Source organism: Sciurus vulgaris, assembly GCF_902686455.1.
Source record: "Sciurus vulgaris genome assembly, chromosome: 5".
In the NCBI taxonomy this organism is placed as follows: domain Eukaryota; kingdom Metazoa; phylum Chordata; class Mammalia; order Rodentia; family Sciuridae; genus Sciurus; species Sciurus vulgaris.
In genome coordinates, this window is record NC_136465.1 from 167844077 (window position 1) to 167867589 (window position 23513).

The 23513-nt window shown below is 48.3% G+C and overlaps 1 protein-coding gene across 7 annotated transcripts in view; it reads right to left on the reverse strand.

The window, feature by feature from the left end:
- The window catches only part of LARGE1 (LARGE xylosyl- and glucuronyltransferase 1), a 493033-nt gene that overhangs the window by 184294 nt on the left and 285226 nt on the right, over positions 1–23513 (reverse strand). For all 7 annotated transcript variants that reach the window (XM_079141602.1, XM_079141604.1, XM_079141608.1 and 4 more), the window contains one exon: positions 21819–21990. In XM_079141602.1, coding sequence (XP_078997728.1) covers positions 21819–21990 — 172 coding nt within the window. The remainder of the gene's footprint in view (positions 1–21818; positions 21991–23513) is intronic.

The following is a 23513-nucleotide window of genomic DNA, read 5'->3' on the forward strand; positions in this document are numbered from 1 at the left end:
CTCTCCCTCTGCAAACAGCCCTCTGTGCTATTTATAACTTAGACTCTCCAAATGTACCGGGGCAAGCATTTATCGTTAATAAATTAATTCTACAAGGCTTAACATGTGTGCAGGCACCGGGAGGGGGGGGAGGGAGAGAGTACCAACCAGACAAGTCGACCTAAAGTTGATCCGTGATCATGCCTCTGCTCAGCTTGATCTGCCTCCATAACTAAGTTTGGCCTTCTTACCTGCCAGGTGTGGGGCTGGGCCTGTGTTTTGGTGAATACACGCAACTGTCACCGGACAGGGATTTCCCTGTGAGGTTGCTTGCTTCTTCAGGCAAGCTCATTCTCACCTACCCTCATTTTTACATGTGGAAACAGAAGCTGCAAACATCTGAGTTGATTCCAAAGGCTGTTTGAAGTAGTACGTTAGTTCCTTGTTGCTGTTGTCACAAATAATCACAAACTCAGAGGCTTGGAAACACACAAGCCTACTACGGGCTTATAGATCTGGATGTCCACAGTGTGACATCGTCTCACTGGGCTGAGGTCAGGTGGCGGCGGGGTGGGTCCCTTCTGCAGCCTCCGAGGGGAGAATCTGCTTCCTTGCCTCCTTCAGGTTCGATGGCCACCTGCTCTCCTGCTTGCCTCCTGCTCCTCTGCTCTATCTGCACGGCTCATGGTTCCAGCTGCTGCTTCTCATGACACCTCTGCTGCTCTCTGCACCAAATCTCCCTCCACCTCCCTTTTCTAAGGACACTTGTTATACCCACCTGTACAGCACAGGATGCCCTCCCCATCTCAAGAGCCTCTACTTAGTCACATATGGAAGGTCCTTTTCCCACGCAGTGTAGCTTTTACAGATTCTGTGAACACAGAACACAGGTTAGAATGGGGGTATCTTTGGGGCCATGATTCAGCCTGGCACAGGCAGAGAGGAGGATCGGGGATTCAGGTCTCTGTCCTATGCCTTTAAGGCTGTTCTAACCCCACCCTCTGCACCTTTCATGAACTCTGAGCTTTAGCCACACCCACAGAAATAGCTCCTGCAGGATCATTCTGCCATGCTTTTCCAAGGTGCTCTTTTTCCCTAGAATTCCCTGCTGTTTGGATCCTCGTGAACTCCTACTTAAACTCTGAAGCCCAGCTCAATTGCTGTCCCTCGGAACAGCCCTCTGCTCGGCTAAGATCATGCCACTCTGCACTTGCTTCTGCTTTCTCCCTGGATCCATTCATCCGAGGCTCCCCAAGAGCAGCAATCCCTTCAGTTTCTTGTGCGTTATTTAGAGTCTCCCAAGTCAGACATTACCAGCTCAAAGTAGGTGTTCAATACATTTCCTGAATTGAATTGAAGCCAATTTAGAAAACAATAGCACCCTAAGGGCAGACTGTGCAACCTTCCCCGGAGGTGAACAGAACAGATTTGAGCCACATTTTTTTTTCTTTTTCTCTCCCATCAATTTACTGAGCCCAGGTTGAATGATATACTAGCTGCTAGGAGTACAGAGCTAAAGAGCACACAGCAAGCACCTGCCTAGAAAGTAGAGAAAATGTAGCCTGTGGCACCCCTACAATGTGCCAGCCACGTGCTACACACTGCCACCCACACTAGCTCATTCAAGTGAAGGTACCAGAGCAGAAGGAAGCAGCTCGGATGAGATCCCAGATTCATGCAGCTTCTGGAAAATGAGTTTATGACCTCCTCTTTGATTGTGAGTAGCATTGCTGAACTTCAGGGTGCTTAAGACAGAATTGAAAACTACCTTAAAAGACCTCACCACGCAGTGTTTCGGAAATGAGGGTTTGTGACACGTTTTGGTTGTGAAAATAATTTGGTGGGTCTCGGCAAGTACTTTAAAAATTAAAATATATCATACATCGGAGAGAGTAGAAACGAAATATGACATTGAACACAGTAAGGTTAACTATCATTTTGTAAAAATATTGTTCTAGTTGTCCATCTGTATAACCTGTCTGCTTGTGTGTGTGTGTGTGTGTGTGTGTGTGTGTGTGTGTACACATAGAGACAGGGAGAAAGAGAGAGAAGGAGAGAGATGCATATATACTCATAAACACACATTTTTTGGATGGTGATGCAAAATGTATTTCTTACTGTGGGATACTGTCCAAAAATTGTAAAATGTCCTGAGAGCCCTACAGCCGTGCTTCGTGGATTGAAGAAAGCAGGGCCTGGTGCTGGAGTCCTGCCAGCCCCTTTAATAAAGGGCCTGGGAGATTAACTCCCGTGCCCACAGGCGCCTGCACATCTCACTTGTTCCAGTCCCCCCCTGAGGACTGGGGTGTTCTTCTATTAAAGGATCTAGTGGGGTTCCACATGGGCTTCACGGGGGAAATGACCTGCATATATATATCTTGTTCTATCACCTAGGCTGGCCCGACAGACCTACGTGGAAAGTTCCTTTAAATAGCCTACCATGGGATTTCCTCTGGAGTCTCACCATCAAGACCTGAATTTCCAGAAATAGTCTAATTAACTTCCCCAAACTCTTGAGATGTGTAATTCTGCTGACCTGGGATAAAATTCTCGGCTCTGCCCCTTGCAGACTGTGTGCCCTCAGAAGCCTGGCAGGGCTCAGGAAACATGAACACCTTCTGCCTTCTACTCCCCTTTTCTTCCTATGAAGGTTTACAGAGAAGTTAAGAAATAACCACACGCCAACGCCGCTAATGAGCCAGAGAGGAGGACGGATGAGAAAATGGCATTTCTCCTTCTTCGGCAAAAGTGGCAGAGCCAGGAGAACCTGTGGTCCGTAATTGGGGTGCCAAGCGCCCGGCCTTGCCAAGTCCCCCCTGTGCTATTTGCCAGCAAAGAGTTTGGAGTTGACTAAGTGCCAACCCTGGCCTGGCTCTGTGTGCTTGATCCCATGACCAGCCCCAGCCTGACCTTTTCTGGCATTTATGATGTCGGATTGGATTTTGATCAGTGTTTGAGCACTTGACACAAAATAAACAGGTTGGCACTTTTCCCTGGGAGGCACGAGTGCCAGGATTTCAATCCTGTCTCCAAACACTTCTCCCTAATACTACCCTGCCCCGCTGCCTCCACAGCCAAACAACCAAGGCACAATGTCTCTGTGTTACAGTGGCCAGCAGACCCTGGCCAGTAACCTTAAGAAAGTGAGTCTTGATATTGGCCATATTTTAGCATTATGTTTAGAACTTTTAAAAATATGGAAGAACAGTATTCATACCAGAGGCCAGGACGTGGCTGGTATGGCATTGGCCTGGGATCTGCACTCAGGAGCCCTCCAGATAATTCTAATTGAAGTCAGTATTGAGGACAGCCATGCTTGGGAGAAAGGCAGGGGACACAATGGTGGGTGATCTCCGTCAACCACGTGCCAGACCCTGAACTGGTAGGGCAGGTGCCCAGTTTCCTACAAAGAAGACATGGCAGGGAGAGGTTAGCTTTGGATCCCCAAAGATTCCATGGCAAGGCTGGGATGTGCACACAGGACTGTGGGACGTCTGGTAGCCAAGACATTGTGCTGTTGAGCTCACAGCACCCACATGTCTGCATGTGAGCCACAGCCTGACACAACTCCAAAGAGAGGGCATTTCACTATTCTTTAGAATATCCGCAAACAGGTGGAAATAGCCCAGGAATTCAAAACAGGAGGCCTGAAGAGGCAAATTCTAACACGGCTGTACCACAGATGCTAGGAACCGTAGAGCATGACCTGGTGCATAACAAGGGCAAAAGAAAGTAATGTGCAGTCAGGAGGAAAAAGTATCCAACAGCATCATAATATGATCATAATTAAAAAAAAAAAAAAAACACTTTAGTCCCATATGCACAGAAAGTCTCTGAAGTGGATTTAGAACACCTAACCAGGTAGGTGCTGATATGGACATGATCGATTTTATTCAGTACGTATAGTGATCCATCTGGTGAACCCCAGGGTGAGAGCAGTTATTCTTGAAAGGATCTCAGTTCCTTATTTTGCCTCTGGAGATGAAGTTCCCTCGGTATCATAGGAAGGCCTTGTGGGAATCGGTTTCTGCCCAAGTCCTATCTGATGTTCTCTTCTTACCCTTCTACCAAGAAAACATATTTTCTTTCCCCAAATTTTGTTTAAAAAAGTAGACCTGATGCCATGGAGTAACAGGTCTGTCCTATGTTAAGGAAACAAACATTTCGGTTGCGTATTTACTGTAGGCTGCTCTGAAAAGCATTAAGAGGGACTTCCGAACCCACCTGCCCCTGGAATGGCTTCAGGTCTGCTCTGGAGCTCCCTCTGCGAGGATCTGGCAGGACTTGGAAGCCAAGCGTGGCTCTGAGGTTCTCACTGGGCCCTGCTTACTCTTAGGAGATCTGAAGTCTCACGGAAGCCTGTTTTGGGGGTGGAGCTCATCACCGTCATTTACTCTGTGTCTATTTCTGCTATGGATAACGTTTCATGCCTGGATTTGAACTAGTGATTCAAGTCCCCATGGTAGTTCCAGAAAACCTCTGATTTGCTCCTTTATAAGAACAGAAAAAATATATATAAAAAATGTAGACTCCAAAGGGCCATAGAGGCTGAAGGTCTAATTGTGTTTATTCAGTAGCTAATGTTTTAGCTTCTACCAGGCTTGCATTGGGTAAACCTTGACAAGAGCCAGCAGGATATACTGGCAGACAAATGTAGGGTGCGGGGGCAAGACAGGCATCCAGGGGATCCCTACTCTATGTGGCTCAAGACTTTGCCTTTGATGGTGCAACTGAGAGAGACGCTGAGGCCCCTTGTCACTCGCTCCTACAGTCATCCAGTAAATGCTTATTGAACAGATAGCCTCAGATCAACAGGAGAGACCTGCGGAAGGCTGTTAAAGATAAAATACAGACCTGTGTCCCGTTAAGTTGTTCTGCAGTGCATCCCACGAGTCGGAGACCTTCTGGGCCTTGCTTCACCTTTGCAAAGAGAAGCACTGAACTAGCTCATGATCCCTCCTGTTCTTATTTCCCACTTGTGTGCGTGTCACTAAAGCCATTACAAGGCACCCTTTGTTCTCAACTCATTCCATACAAGAAAAAAGAGAAAATTTATTTTTAACATGTCCCCCTCCACTTTGACGGACACGAATTCATTTTTAATCGATATCCCAACAAGGCACTCACTTAATCTGCTTAAATAATTAATTTGGCAAACAAGGAAGAAAGCCCAGGACAGAGAGCCAAAGTAGAGGCCCTGCTCCCCAAGAGCAGGGGTCAAGGTCTCCGAGAAGGGTGACTTATAAAAAGGAGAAGGCAGGACATAATCGACTGGGTCAAAATTTTAATTTAGGTCATATTACTGGATAAACCATTTTTATCAAAACAGAATAATCCTCTAAAATGCCAAAGAAAACTTATTCATGCATCAAAAACTTAACTAATGTCTAGGAGAGGGCAGGTACTGTCGAGTCCTGCACTATTTAAGAAGGGAAGCAGCGATAGTGATGAGTGGAAAAGACATTCAGAGAACATTCTGTCAAGGAGAATGGGTTCTACCAGCCTGCAAGCTTCTTAAGGTCGTGAGTGACAGAAACTCAAACTGACTTAGGAAGTTAAGAAAAAAGGACAATCTTGCTTCAGGCAAGCCTAGGACTAGGGGCCACAACACAACAGAATCTGGAGTGTGTCACTTCAAGCTCTCAGACCTGCCTGAGGTCTGAGAGGGTGCACAGCTGCCCTGAGACCACAGTCCCTAGGAAGGCCTGCTTGTGAGGGTGACCTTGGCTGGCCTCGGGGCACTTGGTTTCTGGAGGTGTGCTATCATTCCCTGATGACGGCTCACCATAGCTAATGAGCTTCTGCAGACCACAGTTTATGCTGGACACCTGCATCTGGAATTTGGTCTGTGCTAGGGAGAGGGCCTGTGTGACTAGTCACCTGGAAAACCCTCGGTGCAGAGCTCTGATGAGCTTCCCTGGTGGGCAGTGTTTCACGTGCGCTTCAGGACTCATGACTGGGGAGTGCAGAGTGTGCTGGGGGTTCTGCAGTGGGGTGCTCTGGAGCCGGGGTCCAGTGGCCTCTGCTTTCCTACAGGTGCCTTTGCTTTTGTGGATTTTGGTTTGTACCTTCTTCCTGTCATAAACCCCATGCAAGAGGGTGGTAGAATGTTGAGTCTGGGGGTACTCTAAGCAAACCTAAGGTAGTCTAAGGTAGTCTTGGGGCTTCCGGCAGTGTCCGAGTGATAGGAGGTGGTTCTAGCTCCGTGTCCTCAGAGTTTGGCATCCTCAGTGGAAAGAATACTTTTTCTGGTAGTTCTTACAAGTCCTTGGCTTGATGCCCATCAGTTCTGGTGGGCCCAGCTTGGGTCACATTGCAACCCCAAGCCCATCACCACAGGGAGAGACATGTCCAGGGCTGTGGCTGGCCTGGATGAGTCACATCCTCATCCCTGCGGCCACAGTCAGGGTCAACGTCCCTCACACACCCAAAGCCAATGAGACTAGGGGAGGAAAGGCTTTCGAAAGAAAAGCAGACATTCTGTTGGTGTTTGTGGAAGGGGAAAATGGTTGCTGAGAAGGCAGAATGGTGTGTCTGTCTTGGTGGAGGACAACGTAGTCCTTTGCGGGAAGAGTCAGCTGTCCACAAACACCAATGGCTATAACCAACAGGAACTGCAGAGACAGAAGAGATGGGCCTATGAGCTCAGCCTTCACCTGTTCTTTCCTTCATGTTCTCCACCTGCTCTACCAGCCTGGGGATTACAGTCATCCTCACACCTTTCTCTCTTGTACCTGTTGTACCTGCACACTCACCTCTAACCCTAAGACGGGCCCCGATTCTGCCACTGTACCCAGCCTCCCTGGAGTTCAGGCAATGATCATTTCTTACTTGATTCCAGATTGGACTCTGTTTTTGGTTCTGTACCCCCAACCCCTTTACCTACTGCTCAGCACAATGTCCTCTCCATCCTGAGGGCTGACTGGGCTGACCAGGTCCCTCTTCTTTGTAAAGACAGTCAATGGATTCCCTCCATCTTTCAGGGAAGCCCACACTCCACCATCTAGCCAGACTCCTCGGTCTTCTGTCACCATCTCAACCACCTTCCCACGCCTACCTGGTTCTGAGTATGAAATATCCTGCCCACAGAGAACCTCCTGATGTCCAGGCTACACCGGGCCAGTTCGTGTCTTTGGTCCACTCTGTCCTCCCCACAGTTAACTCCTCCTCCACGGTGGCCCACCATGCTTAGACTACGGCCCCTGGTCTCTCCACAGTCTTTTCTTACTCTTGCTCTCCTGAATTTCAGGCACCATGCTATCACCATGATGGCAGATGGACCATCCCCTCCATCTTTACAGACTCAGTACTGACTTAGAGACTGACCGGGGGACTGTTTACACTCCTGAAGGGTGACTTGAATGAAAGGGGAGACAGACTTGATCTGGCTCTGCCCCTTACTCGAGGGGTGAATTGAGTGTGTTATTTAACCTCTTCAGTCCTTGGCTTCCCTTGCTTGTAAGTGAGGACTAGACCTCAAGTGTCAGGATTTGCGGATGAAGAAAAGATTCTGATAGCGTTTGGATCTGAAGTGTCCCCCATCGTCTCATGGGGTAAAGGCTTAGTCATCAGCCTGTGGTGCTACTGGGAGGTGATAGAACCTTAGAAGGTGAGGCCAAGAGGAGGAAGCCATGGGAGTGTACCCTTGAAGGGGACAGGGGACGCTGGCCCCCCTCCTCTCTTTCTTCGCTTCTCAGCCACCCTGAGGTGAGCAGGCTTCTCTGACATGCACTGTCACGACCACACTGTGCTATGCCACCACAGGCACAAAGCAAATGGGCCACGTGAGCATGGACTGAATCCTCGGAAGCCATGAGCCAAAATAAATCCATCTTTCTTTTAAGTTGTTTTATCTCAGGTATTTTATCCCAGCAACAGAAAGCTGACTAACACAGGAACTTAGAACATGGGTCATCTAGGCTGTCATGCAGTCTGGACTACATCAGACGCTCTTGAGGCGAGTGTTCTAAAAAACGACCAGATTAATACAGGATGTTAATTAAGGGAAACTGAGTCCAGGGTACATTGACACTCTTCACTCTATATTAAATTTTTAAGCCTAAATCTTTTCTTTTATTAATTTTTTTATAAAAATTAGCTATAGATGGACATAATACTTTTATTTTATTTATTTATTCTTATTTTTATGTGGTGCTGAGGATCAAACCCAGTGCCTCACACATGTTAGGCAAGCGCTCTACCACTGAGGTACAATTTTTTTTTTTTTTTTCTGCCAAACTAAAGCTGCTTCAAAGTTATTAAAACTTTGTCACTATCAATTCATTCAACAAGTATATATCTGGTCTCCACGCATCTGTTTCTTCATTCTTTTTTAGTGGCTCAGTGGTAGAGCGCTTGCCTAGCACGTGTGAGGCACTGGGTTCGATCCTCAGCACCACATAAAAAATAAATAAATAAAATAAAGGCATTGTGTCCATCTACAACTAGACATATTTTTAAGAAAATCAAGTTGTATCACTGACTAACAGTCTTTCCTCTCCTCTGCCACGTAAGGCATGTGCTCTGAGGGCTGCTTCCTTATTTAACACTCTGGAGGACAGCATCTCAAATATAAATTCTAAAATGAGGATTATTGGCTGGATCCGACGAATCTTCTCTTTTCTCTCATAAGAATTTTTGTCATCATGGGAGATGACCCTGTGGTCTTTTTTGTCAGCTAATCATTAAAGAAGTGGCGCCTAAAATCTCCAAACCTTCTTGGTCCCTCCGGCCCATCAAAAGGCAAATAAGAAAGCAAAAACAAAACACCCCAGTGTTTTCTGTTCTGATGAAGGTGGCTGTTAGTGGAGGGAAAAAAATATATATATTATGAAAAAAAGTCTAAAGCAAATTCAGTAGAAGCTTTTGCACTGAGCAAATTCAGAGACTCCCATTCAAAGGCATGAGGATAGTGAGTCTAATAGACCTATGTATGTGTAGGTGAATATGTCCACACACACACACACACACAATGAATCTGAAGCCTCCCCAGGTCAGACAGTCTCATGGGTTAAAGACCTGGTGGCACCACTTTGCAATGCCACGGGAAGGTGGTAGAATTTTGGCAGGTTTGGAGATGGATATATATATATATATATCTCCACACATGTCTGTACCAGGGAAGTACTGTGACCCACTCCAGGTGACCAAGCTCCCATGGAAGACCCCTCCCTCCTTCTCACAGGCACTCTGTGCTCCTGACTGGCTCTGCCTGCTGCCCTCTTCCCCGTGGACAACCCTGAGCACAGTGAGGAAAGGATACCTGGCATCTGCCTTCCCTGACAGGTCACCTCCACCCCGTCCCATAGGAGAGCTGCTAAAAATATCCCTATGCATTTCACAGGGAGGAGTATAGCTGTGTCCCTGACAGTCGTGGAATAGCACGTACCAAGTTTTTCTCTTTATGAATATGCAGATGAGGAGCAAACTGGTGGCTCTTGTAATTTTGAGGCGAGATCAGAAATTCTCATGAGTCCTAATCAAATCTGTGGCCTTTTGTGGGCACAGATGCTCTGGGTTCTGATTAATGCCATCTGACCCTCCCTTGGTGTTGTGTACCTTCAGGTAGAAGGAACTAGATGCATTCATTTATCTTCTGAAAGCGGACCTTCACTATAGGTTGCTCAACTCTGTGGTTCTCAAAGAGAAAATTCACAGTTCAAGCACCTTTTGTGGCTGGTGTTGAGTATAAACAGGAAAGGAAAGAAAGTCTAAAGCAACAGGAACCTAGCATAGAACCCCTTCAGAAAGTCACTCAAAGGCATGTGGATGTTGAGTCTCCAAGTTAGCACCTGATGATCAGGCTGGAGGCCGGGGGAGGATGCTCTTGGCATCTGGCGGGTGGAGGCCAGGGGTGCTGCTCAACATCCTGCAGAGCACTGGCAGCAGCCCTCCCCCCAACAAAGAGTCATGGAGCCCCACAGGTCAACAGCACCAAGGAGAGAATCCATACCGGAGCACTGATCTCCATCAGCGGTGGAGTGTGGGCCACTGCGGGGGACGGGCGTGGACGCTGCCCTGTGTAACGTGGAGACTGCAGCTTGCTGTGATACAGAAGTCACCCTCCGCCCTGCAACTCAGAACGAGTGCTCAAAGGACGAAGTTGTCGATGATCATTAGGTCCTGCTCGGCTCCCACACGCCTACGAATCCAATTTGGTGAGCTGCTAAGGTAGAGCAAGAGTAGGACGTAAGGTCCCTGGGTCAAGCTACTTGTAGAGCAAACGAGAAAAAGGAATTGGTCTCTTCCCTGGGCACATGACTGTAAACGTGGACAACTCAGTCTTTGTCACCATCAGTCCATTCAACAAGTATGCTTCTGGTCTCCATGTATCTGTTTATTCTTTTTTAGTGCCTTTCTTGGGTTCCAGCTGCTCCCTCACCCCACTTTCCCCCAGAATGACCTACAATAGCCCTGCCCCTCTGTGCATCCTCTCGGCTACACTCACAGTTGAAATCTCCAAAACCCAAGGCAGCCAATATCGGCTCAATGCTGGATGAGCCCGCAACCAACGACTCACGTCAAGAACCACCGGATTTATTCAGAGAAGGTACTGACATGAGTTCCTAATGGACAGAGCATGAGAGAGCAGAACTGGTGCATTTCATTCCAAGGAGGGACTCAAGACACATTGTCTGAATATCCAAATGAGCAAGAAGAGACTTCCGGGCAGCCCTGTTTCCTGATATTTACCAAAGACAGTGCTGGCTTAGATGTTCCAGAACCCTGTCAGACAATACAAGGTGATCCAGGAGGGGCCGGCGGAAACCCTCCCCGCTGGCTGTGCCATCTCTTTCTTTCCAGTCCAGAGCTTCTATCCACCCTCCTTCTCTCCTCTACCACTTAAAGATAGAAGAAAAAGCTAGAGAAATAACACTAATAAAAATAATAACACTCGTCTTTCTTCCTGGATTCTAAGAGGCCACTGATTGCAGGATCTATCGAAACATTTCCCAGGAGAAGAGACCATCTGTCAAGTCGCTTTTGCAAGTTACATCTCAGTTTCCGAAATGGTAAAATGTGAACAGCCCTCCACTGTGTAACTGAGCTCATAGAGCCAATGCCTGCAAAGTACTAGGTGAAGTACACATTTTGCTCCTGAAACACCGTTCCGGTTGAGGAGCAGAAGCTGGAGTGTGGCCGGCAGGGGCGGGCGAGGCCTCTCACCAGCCCTGGGGCGTCTCACTCCACAGCCTCCGTCCTCCCTGCTGAGATGAGGGGCCAGTTCTTTCCAATTAGAAGGAAACCTCAGTCCCTCTGCCTATGTCACCCTGTCCCCAGGCCTCCTCCACTCATGGCCGTCTAGGCCATTGGTACCACTCTATCACGCAGGACTAGTACCGTCCCCTCCGATATCAAGAACTTCCGCCATGGCCTTGAACCTTCAGGTGTGCAGAGGCTGCCCCTCGTCATGACGGTGACTCCAGTACTAATGACTGTAGCAGCTGACTCGGGCGGGTGCTTGCGCAGTGTCCCCTGCTTCACTGGGACCTTCACGTGGTCACCTCATGTGACACCTCCTACATTTTGGATGTGGTGTGAGTGTACTCCAAGGGTCCACCATGATTAAAGCTTTGGTGCCCTGGGGGGTACTCCTGGGAGGTGACTGAAACTTCAACAGGTGGGACTGGGCAGGAGGTCTTTAGGGCACAGGGGACATACACTTCCATGGTAGTTCTTATGTGATCCCTTGAATTGCTCCAAGAGGACTGTTACAAAGGCCTGAGGCTGGCCCGGCCCCACCCCATCCTCTCTGCTCCTGGTTTAAGATGACGTAATCATTTGGTCCCACACATGTTCCTACCATTGCTATCTGTGCCATGAGCAGCCAGGGTGAGGCAGCCAAGAGGTGGCCTTTGCCATACAACACTATGCCCTTTGGACTCCAAGCCTTCAAACCTGTGAGCTAAATAGACCTCTTTCCTTCATAAGTTGCTTGTCTCTGGTATTTCACCATAGTGACAAAAAGCTGACTTTTTATACCAATACCCTATGAGTATTATGACCCCCATTTTGGCCATAGGAAATAGAGGTTCAGAGGTCTCAGTAATTCACCAAGGTTATAAAGATGGCAAGAATATGCTGAGCAACCCCAAATAATGGCCTCAGCTTCTTTAACCAACCATGCTGCGAGTGGACCCTTGGATAGGGAAAGGGGCAGAAAGTGGGGAAAGAACGACAGGCCCACATCCAGAAGTCTGTCCTTCCTCTCTTTGATGATAAGACTGAAGGTGTTCTCCCCAACAGCCTGGCCCAGTCCATTTAAGGAAGTCAAGAAATCATTAGAGGCCATGCTGTCAGTGATCCTAGGGATGGATCAATATGGCTCCATCCTCTGCCCCATGTGCTCAGGGCAGGCTGGCCTTACAAGGCAGAGGCATTACTCACTGGCCTGGTCTGCACCAGCAGGAGCTCCAGACACACTGGAATGTGCCCAGGGGTTCTCGTTGACTTTGCTAGGCATCCATCAGCAACTCCTCCTCCATGTGGATTTTAGGACACCAACCCCATCTTGCCCCGCCTTGGTCCTTATTGACTCCATTCTGCCCCCACCCACGTAGCTCTCTATTAGACATCAAATCCAGTGGTGTTCCCCGCAGGGCCTGGTGCCCTCCCCTGGGTGGGAATCCTGGGAGAGTGCTCTACCCTGGATGGAGCACACCTGGAGGTCCAGAGAAGCCAACTGGAATTACCTGCCGAGATCCTCCGTTTCCATACCCCAAGCTCCATTTTAGTCTTAACAGGAAACACCTGAAGGTACCTCCAGGCCAGAGGTCTCTTGGAGGATCCAGATCTGCAAGTCCCAACAGAACTTGCCGCCAGAGCAAGTTCTCCTCACGGCCTCTGCTCTGCCCCTTCGGCCGCCACCACCCCTGGCTTAGCCTGGAGCGGCGGCTCCCGGGTGCTGCTGAAGCTCCCTGTCACAGCCCAGCAGGCCCCTCTTATCTGTGGACTCACTTTTGGTAGTTTGAGTTACCCACACTCAACCATGGTCTGAAAATATTAAATGGAGAGTCCCCAAAATAAACAATTCAAAAGTCAAAACCCCACGCCATCCTGAGTAGCATAATAAAATACTGCTCCATCCGGCGCAGGCTGTGCGTCATTCCTGAGGTTCAGCCTGTCCACAGTATGGCCCACCTGCCCAATAGTCACTTGGTAGCTGCTGTGGTTATCAGCTTGCTCCTGAGGTACTGCAGTGGTTATATTTGAATAACCTTTATTTTTCTTTGTAATGATCCAATAGCACAAGAGTGCAAGGCCAGCCACTGGAATATTCCAAAGAGAAGATGGTAAGGGTATTCTTCAGGTGAAAAGGTAAAAGCACAATCAGCTATTTGGAGTGAGAAAGAGACCACATTTACATCACTTTTAGTACAGTCTATTGTTAACATTGCTCTATTTTATTATTATTGATCTCTTACTGCATCTACTTTATAGATCAAATTTTGGCATAGGTATGTCTGTATTAAAAAAAAAAAAAAGTACACATAAGGTTCAGGACTCCCGGTGGTTTCCGGCGCCACTGAGGGCTTGGACAAACTCCCCGCAGATAAGGAGGGAACTGCTGGGCCGGTTTCCCGCCTCAGCGTACAGATGGTCCCCACCCAACCAAAGGGAATTCTTCAACTCTGAAAATCTGAGTCATCTATCAGTGACCAGCAGATAACGCCAAGCCCAGACCTACAGCAGCCGTGGTACTCGTTCGCTACCACCCATTCCACCCAGAATCACCAGCTTTATCTGTTCATTATTCAATAAACACTTACTGAGCATCTACTGTGTGCTCAGCACAGTTCCAGGAACGTGATGACCATGGTCCCTGCCCTCCTGGTACTTCCTTATCCCCCAGCAGGAAGGACACGGAATGAGCAGCACAGCCGGCCGTACCCGGGGCGCCTGCCGGGTGGGGCAGAGCAACCCACACGGTAAGTCGCCAGCTCAGTGGATCAGACAGCCCCGAGTGTGACGGATAAGAAAGACGACAGAGCAGGGTGGGAGGGATGGGCGGCGTCTCCAGGTGCAGATGAAATGGGAACATCAGGGAAAGCCTCTCTGGAAGCTGAGATTTGAGCACAGACTTGAAGGGACTGACGGCAGCGAGACTCTGAGAGGTCTGAAGGACCAGCGTTCCAGGAAGAGGGAACATCAGAGTGGGGAACAAAGGCGGCAGCCGCCCTCTGTCTGAGGAGCCTGTTTAATGTTCCCTTCAGTTTTGTCTGTACTGTTCTCTTTCTGGACCACTGGCCTAGGCTCCCGCCAGTCACGGTTGGTGCAGAACAGAAGGCGGCCACATCCATGTCTCCTGCTTCAGATGCCCTCCCCACGGTACGGTCCTACCTCACCCTGCATCTTCCTTCCTTCCTTTATTCTTCTTTTTCTTCCTTTTTTTTTGGGGGGGGGGTTGTGGAGTACTGGGAATTAAACCTGAGTACCTAACCATTAAGTCCATCCCCAGTCCTTTTGAGTATTTTGAGGCAGGGTCTCAACTAAGTTATTTGTACTTCATTAAATTGCTGAGGTTGACCTCGAAATTGTGATCCTCCTGCCTCTGCCTCCTGAGTCCCTGGAATTACAGGTGTGTGCCTCCACACCCGGCCTGCATCTTCCCTTTCACGGCATGTCCCATACTTTGGGTGTGTGTGTAATTGTGCATTCGCACGGATCTAGAATCTTGTGTCAGGAGTGTGGGCGCTGAGGTCAGCCTGGCTTCAAGTCAGGTCCTGCCACTAACTCCTCAGTAGTGACTTCAGGTGAGCTACTCAGAGACGTCCATGAGAGATAAAGGAGATGGTCCAGGGCCCGACACCTAAACAGAGCTGAAGGGACGTGCGTTAGAGGAGGGTGGGCAGGGGGCCTTATCCACTGCTTCATCTCCAGGACCCAGGGCTGGCCCAGGGGCTCAGCTAATGAAGTAAGGAAAGAATGAATGACTGAATGAATGTGGAAGGCAGGAAGGGAGGGAGGGAGGGAAGAAAGGAGGAGGAAAAAGGAGAGGAATGGAGCGGGAAGAAGGGAGGGGAGCAGCGTCTGTTCCCTTAACTCTCAAGAATTTCAGGTTTAGGAACAAGAGAAACATATGTAGAAGGAAAGGCAGCAAACTACCATTTATTACATAACGTGCAATACACAAACACTATCTGATATAACCACCAAGATAAAGCCTGGGGGGCAGTTATTAATGGATCCTCCCCTCACTCTTCAGAAAAACAACCAGCCCAAAGAGGCCTGAGACGTTAAATGGTCGCCTAATGCCATAGGAAAAGGCAGATTTGCAGCCAAGTTACTATGAACATAACGAAAATCCTTTTGTTCCTGTTCCCAGGAATGCCATCTCCATGTGGTCCCAGTGATTGATGCCTCCGCTGGCCCAGTGGAAGGACCAGGAGCGCCTCAGAGGAGATGTGCCGGTGTCTGATCCTGGACGAAAGGCAGCAGGGATAAGCGAGGAGAAGAAAGGAGGGGGCAGGTCGCAAGAAGCCACTGAGATTCTCCAAGTGGAAAATCAGCTAGGAGGTTCAAGTTAAAAACCAAAGCCACATACAACTTAGTGACAGGGAGGGAAACCCATCAACGCCAGAAGAGCCAGAGATAATGTTAAAACACGGTACAGATTGTTTTTAACAAAAGTGCCCCAGTCTTTTAGCAAAATTGCGTGACTGGTGACAAAGAACACAGGCCCAGGCTGGCTCTGGCCCACAGAGCTCCAGGCTCTGCACTCACCGCCCGCGCCCGAGTAGACGCCAGCTGCTGAGGCCATTTTAAAGCACTTTATTTGAGAATTTTTATCTTTAAAAATGTCTGTTTTTCTTCCCTCTGGCCAAACAGTCTCTCAGATTAGGAACTGTCTGGAGAGAAGGCGAGACGCGTAGACATCTACGTGGGTCCTTGGGAGAGGGCTTGTCACACTGGACGAGAAGGGACAGCTTTCATCGGGGAAACCTGGCCAGCACAAGGGGTCGTGGTCATCCTGAAAAGTCTACTTTGATTTCTACTTTCACACCAGCCAGGGAGGGAACGGAGGGCCTCATTTGGAGGCAGGTGGAGGAGGAACAGAGGAGGGTTTAAATGAATGGAAAAGAGACCATTAAGAGTGGCCTGGGACATGGGAGAGAGGAGGAAGGAAGGAGAAAAGGTACAACACGGTCTGAGAGCCTACTGGGTACCAGCAGGGGTAGGGCCCCTCCCAAACCTCACCTGATCGCTGCGCAAAGACGTCAGTGTTTTTCTACAGACGAGGAGGCGGCGAGGCTGAGCGGGTAATGACCTCCCAACTCTCCTGCTGATAAGTAGGCCAGCAGGGATTTGAACTTGCTCTCTTTCTTTGCTCAGCTCATGCTACTCCACCAAATCCCATCAGGGGAGATGGGCACAGCCAGAAAGAAGAGACCTGAAGAACTTTAAAGAGTTTTTAAAAACTTCTTCAAGGCAACTGAGTATAAGCATAAAAGTTCTACAGATGCCTTTGCAGAAATAACACCTCTGACGTTTTCACGTTCCATTTTCCTATGATATTTCACATTTTTAGCCACCCCCAGCCCGATGGCTTCACAGACAGAGCTGAGAGGTAATGGGGCAGACACACAGTAACAGTGTCCACCGGGACCCCACAGGCGCTGGCAGGAGTCCTCAGAGAAAAGGGAACGTTGGAAGAAGAATGCAGTGACCTGGTGTGGGTCTCACACTGACCCCGTTAGCACTGCCTCTAGTTCACCTGGGCCCAGAGGAGCCAGGTAACCTGTCATCTTAGTCTGCTTGAGCTGCGGTAACAAAACACCTTAGAATTGGTAATGTATAAACAACAGAATTAATTTCTCATAGTTCTTCAAGGCAACAATCAACCTGGTGTTTGGCGAGGGCTCGCTGTCTGCTCCATTAGATGGTTCCTTCTAATTCTGTTTTCACACAGCAGAAGGACAGACAACCGCCTTGAGGCCATTTTTATAAAGGTATTAACCCCATTACAGGAGCCCTAATGATCTAATCACTTCCTAAACGGCTTATCTCTTAATATGATTGCACTGGGGATTAACTTTGGGGTTATGAATTTTGGGGGAACACGAAGGCTCAGAATATAGTGCCTATTCAAGAGTTAGCAGTGAGCCCAGCTGACCTCCTCTACCAGCCCATCATGAGCCAGGGATGGAGGTCCTGGGGCCCACAGTCACTCCACATGCAGAATTACGGGAAGTCACACGCCGGGCGGGATGCCGGCGTCTGTACGTCTCTGTGCCTCTGAATGCTGGTGTCACCTTGGGTCTGACTTCTCCAAACTGGTTTACACAGCCACCCCGGGTCCCCCCTTTGTCTCTCCAAAGAGACTCTTGGCCACAACCACAGAGTGCTTTTTCTTCCCCTTCTCAGGAATGCGGGGCGCTGGGTGAAGAGGACTGGATTGAAGTTGGGTCTTCTGAGTTCCAATCCCAGTTTCACACCGTGAGAGCGGTGAGACCCTGGAGAAGCTGCCCTGCCTCGGGAAGAATCCAATCCCAAACTTTTAAGATAGGGACCTCAACAGTGACTGCTCCACGCCGGGCTGGGTAGGCCACTGAGTTCACTCACAAAGTGCTGAACCAAGTGGCTGGGTCAGGGAAGCACTTAGCCCAGGAGCTCTGATCAGCCATGGTTAGCCTGGCAGGCCCTTGAGAGATGCCCACAGCACAGCTGTGGCACACAAAGGTAAGCTGGGTAGTGACTACACCTGCCTGAAGGCCAGAACCGTACACCGTGGTGACATGCCCACTTCAGGGGTAGGCACGTGCCCTGTGGGTGACATGACCGTCTTTAATGCTCAGCAGGGCTCTCTTCCAAAGGCTCTGATTTCAGCCCTCACAGCTTCCTCCCCGGATGTTACAATCACGCATTGCTTCCAGTTCTGTGTGCAGTTTACTAATGCACCCCAGGGTCCTGGTGGCTCAGAAGCATGAGTCACACCTGATCTAAGTGCAGACCCTGCCTCCCAGCTTGGTGGGCGTCCCCCTCTCCACCCCAGCAGGGATCCAGGAGAGGTGACACAAGGCCGTGGACACAGCACAGACTCCGGAGTCAAAGGGCCTGGGGTCAGTTTTGCTGTGTGATGGCTCTCTGAGCAGGGACAGCAATTTAATCTCCCTCAGGCTCGGTTTATTTAACTTTCAAATGTACAAAGCTTCTAGTTCAGTGCTCGGAACAGAAGAAGGACTTGAGAAATAACAGTTATCTTCCCTTGGCTTTGCAAACATGACTTACCTGCCTGCCTCCTCACCTCTCCAGGCAGACATCCAAGGCAGGATCTCACATTTACCCAGCCTGGCAAGCTCTGGAGCGCCGTGACGCTCTCAGTCCTCTCTGCACCCACCAGCCACCTGGGGTCATCCTCCACCCTGCTCTCTGCCACTCCAGGAGTGACTTGGCCTTCGACACCTACCCTAATGAGACGACTTCCCCTCCTCTACCGCTCCACCCAGGCCTGAGCCCCTGTCACCCCCACCTAGAGGACTGGAATTGCCTCCTGAATGGTTTCCTCACGTCCTTCCATCCTAAAAAGGGCAGTCGGGATGACCCATCAGAAACAGAGCAGATCCAAGTCCTGCCTCTGCTCAAAGTTCACTGACGGTCCTCTAGGTGCCTGGCAGGAAAGTCAGTGTCCCCCCTGGGATCCTGTAAACAAGGTCCCTGTGATATGACTTTGTCAACCCCCAGCCGCCTCCTGGGCACCTCCTGCTGTGTTGGGCCATCTCTCCCAGCCCTCTTACACGCCACACCCACTAACAGCAAAGTGGACACTCCTGTCCTTCTGCTCCAGACCCTCTTCCTCTGTCCTCGGGGACAGCAGGCTTGCTTGTTCTTTGCTTAAATGTCACCCTTCTTGTGAGATCTTGTATTTACAACCCCCCCCACTCCCACCCAGGGGCTGCACAGGCCGGGGAAGGGTGGAGACCACTGGTGTGGGAGGCAGGCATGTGCCACCGAGGTGAAGTCAGGCCTATGGCTCCAAGAGTCACTTGAGGGCTCCTGGCAGCAGGTGGAGAGGACGAGTCTGCGTCCTTAATAACAGGCTTGTTAGTAGACACTGCACACGGTGCAGCAGGGTCCAGGGTTTCCACAGCACCAGGGAGGAGCCAAGCCTGTGTGTGCTCGTATACAAGTACCACTGCAGCCCCAAGCAATGCACCGAGACAAACGAACAAGGTCACATGCCACCGCTGTCAATCAAAATACTCAACAACAAAGGCGTCAAGTGGAAGTGCTTTATGAGAGCGGAATTCTCTCTCCGGCCAGAACTTTCTACATTGATGGATCTGTCCTAAGAGGCTTCCTCCCTCTTCCATGACCTGACTTCTAATAGATAGAATTAAGGAAAAATAAATTCACCAAAAAGAAAACCCAGAAGGCCTGAGTGCGGAGCAGGGAAGAGCTTACCTATTTTCTCTTCACCTCTGCGTTTCCTCACGAAAACGAGAATCAGGGCAGGAGGACCTCAGACTTCTACTCCTCTGCAGGTGGTGGTGACACCTTCTGCCCCGTCGGGGAGCTTCCTGATGGCAGGTGCCACATCACACAGTTTTGGGGAATAATGATACCTAACAAACTCCCCTGCACAGTGGGGGCCTCGTAAATGCTAGAAACGAATGAATCAAAGAACGAACAATAGAATACAGCCCGATAACCCAGCTCTGGCATTCAAAGGTCCCCTGGGCCTGTACTGGCCTTGGCCCATATACTCTGCTTAGCCCCAGGAGCCGCCTTGAACCTCAGCACCCTCCAAATCTGCAACTCCAGGGGCAGCAAGAGCCCAGAGGCCTCCCTGCCCTTCTGCAGGAGATGCCGGCGTGGTTGAAACCATGTATGAGTGCTGTTGCTGTTGGCTACACAACGCCACTAGAGCTACGGCCCACCCTGGCTGCAACAGAATGAAAGTGATTTCCTGGACGCAGCGCTGAGATTTCTGATCACCTGTCCTAGTGATTTTGCTGAGCTGCACTTCTCCAAGGGAGACCTAGAGCTGTGGATGGAGGCAAGGGCTGATTTCAAGAGAAGCAAATTGAGATAGAAATCAGCACATGGAAGGTTAATCAGGGAGAACTCTAGGGACCAGCTCCTCTGAAAGAGGAGGACAGAGAGCAGGACTGGACAGAGGGCCTCAGGCTGTGAGGTGGTCCCCAGGGAGAAAGCTGATTAGCAGGGTCCCCTGATCCTTAGTCAACGCCTGGCATGGTGCATTCCCGGCAGGGGGCCACGGCCAGAGAGAACTCCCAGGAGCTGGCGAGCAAAGTCCCCTCTTTTCAAAGGGAACATGGGCATCTGTTGCTTTTTCCCAACTAAACAGTACACAGATACCACCTGCCTTGTGATGCGTCCCATCAGACTACTATGCCCCTCTCCAGGACAGGTGACTACTCTCCCTGTCCCTCTGTTACCCCTCTTTTCATTTCCTGATTTAGATATACAGTCTGACACCCAGTTGGGACACAATAAATGCCACTGAATAAATGCATCAGTCAACATTGAACATCAGCATAAAAATATGAATAAAATACACTGCAATTAAAGAAAAACTGTCCCAAATGAGTTGTGTGTGACCAGAAAGAGACACAGCAGAAACAACAGAGAAAAGCCGAGGCACACATATTTCTGATCTCAACTCTGGGCAAAACCCTGCATCCCTCCAAACTTCAGTGTCTTGATTTAGGAAATAAAAGGGTAGGTCCCAGCATTCTATGCGGAAGAGATTAGACAGCAGAGACACCCCGTTCCCAGTTTTGTTAAAGGATGTCTCCCTAATGCCATTATTGACCCAGATAAGAAATGTTAATTTTGATCCTGATAAAGAAAAGAGTCCCAGGGGCACAATGTCAATCCTGTGATATGCTGAACACTTTCCTCACTTAGCCCAGAGCTATGATAATTCTGGAAGGAAGCAGGCAGTGACCACAGTAGGCAAGGAATTTACCCTGCCCATGAATGGAAATAGAGACCAACGGGAAATGCTACATTGAAAATTAGTAAGAAGGATTTCACCTTCACAGAATAAAGAGCTAAGAGAAAATGCACAGTGATTTTAAGCAGAAGCTAGTGTGCAATCTGACAAAGAAAAAGATAGGAAATTAGTGATTTTATTAACAAATTTCTCTCTCATTGCATTTGTCCAATAGAGAGAGGAACTTCAAAACTATAACACTGGGGAAAGAGGTATTAAAACAGCCTGAAATTCCTGGTAACCTGTGACTTCTCTCATATGCCCCACCAGAATCAAATATAATACTGGGCTCACAATTGCCTATCAGATAGGCTCATATACATTGAGGTCTTCACAAAGGTAATAGTAAGTGCTAAGAAGAAAGTTACCAGATGAGAAGAGAGGTCTCTGAAAACCAAACTAACACACCTCCTCAAAATAATAATCATGCTAAGGAAAGCAAAAGCCATAAGAACATTTCAAACACTCTATAATCAATACCTGTTTCTGCTACTTCAAAGGCTTTCTTGGCAATCAAAGAATTATTTCAAAAAAGAGAAAACCAATAAATGCATGTTTCTACACAAGTACATCAACACTCAATTTTCTGCATACGAAATACACACATTTGATATTTAATGGCTACAAAGTATCCTAAATTGGTTTCTTCCTAGTCACACGCATCTTACCACTTCATTTAGTAAAGACATGCAAATTCCAGTTTTACTCTAACAGGTTTCAAATCCAAGTAGAGTTGAAAGGTAACTATTTTTGAGATTTCTTATTGACTTGAATAGCACGACCTTATCTGAGGTGAACTCATCTCTTTAAAGAAACACAGTCAGGAGGGTTGATGTGCCGACACCTACAAGGATACCAGAAAGAAAGCAGCCGCGATTACCTTTGAACTTGTGGAACACAGCCCAGAGCTCCGCGATGTCGGTGGCGAAGGTGATATCTGTGTCGAGGACAATGACTCTCTCCAGGTTGGCAGGAAGAGTTTTGGTCAGGACGAGCTTCATCAGGCCATAAATCCCAGAGTAATGCTTGTTGGGGATCCAAGAAACTTCAGACTAGATAGGACAAGGCACAGAGGGAGTTGGAGAAGGGGGGGAAAGTCACTATATTAATTCGTTGTTGAAACATCACAAATGGTGCCCGAGACATAAAATGCACTGAGTGCAGCTCTCCTCTCCCAGAGCACCCCCTCCCCCAGGGTGCTCTCTGCACCTTCTCCTCTTTCTCTTTTTATCAACTTTGCTATCACTTTTACGATGCCAAGAACACAATGCAACAGGTGCTAACAAAATCTTTGATTTCAAGAACGTGATTAAAGAAAGGAACTAAATCCCCCTCCCACCCAGTACTACGGACTGAACCCAGGGGAACTGTACCACTAAGCTACATTCCCAGCCCTTTCTCATTTTTATTTTGACACAAGGTCACCTTAAATTGCCCAGGATGGTCTCAAACTTGAGATCCTTCTGCCTCAGCCTCCAGGGCAGCAGGGATTAGAGATGTGAGCCACCAGGCCAAAAAAAAAAAATAAGGTATTCAATGCAAATTCTTTGAAAAAAAATTAATATTTTCTTAGTGTTTTGCTCATGTAATTTACATTTTGGCACCAGTTTTGGAGAAGAAAGTGTGTCTGAATCAAGAGAGAGGAAACACAAGAATGATGAAATAATTATTACATAACAAACCCTTTGCTGAAGTCTTTTAAAATATACTTTCAGCTATTAGAGAAATTATATAGGTTCACTGGAGAAAAGAAAGATATGTAAAAAGAAAACATAAAGGAACCAAACATGAATCATATTTTTGCAATCAGTACTGAATTATTCCAGGGCAGGTGTGATTCTTTTAAGTCATATTCCAGTTCTGCATCGTAAACATCACTACTTACCAGCATTTTAAAGCTTATGCTTAGCTATATTTTTTAAGTCATAATTGAATAGGTTAGTAATGGTGCCTTCTTGATATTTCACCATTTGACCCAGCTATCCCACTCCTTGGTTTACACTCAAAGGACTTAGAATCAACATACTACAGTGATGCAGCCACATCAATGTTTATAGTAGTTCAATTCATAATAGCTAGATTGTGGAACCAACCTAGATGCCCTTCAATAGACGAATAAGAAACAAGAAACTGTAGTGTGTCTGTATATATATATGCACACACACATACATATATATACATATATGTATATATATATATATAATAGAATATTACTCAGCCATAAAGAAGAGTAAAATTATGGCATTTACAGGTAAATGGATGGAGTTGGAGAATATCATGCTAAGTGAGATAAGCCAATCCCAAAAAACCAAAGGGTGAATATTTTCTCTGATACATGGATGCTGATACGTAACAGTGGTGGTGGTGGGGTAAGGGAAGGATGGAGGAACTCTGGATTGTGCAGAGGAAAATGAGGGGAGGGGAGGGGGCAGAGGGTGGGGAAGATGGTGGAATGAGACGGACATCATCACCCTATGTATATGTATACTGCACGAATGGTGTGAATCTACATCGTGTACAACCAGAGAAGTGAAAAGTTGGACTCCACTTGTGTGCAATGAATGAAGGAATGGAT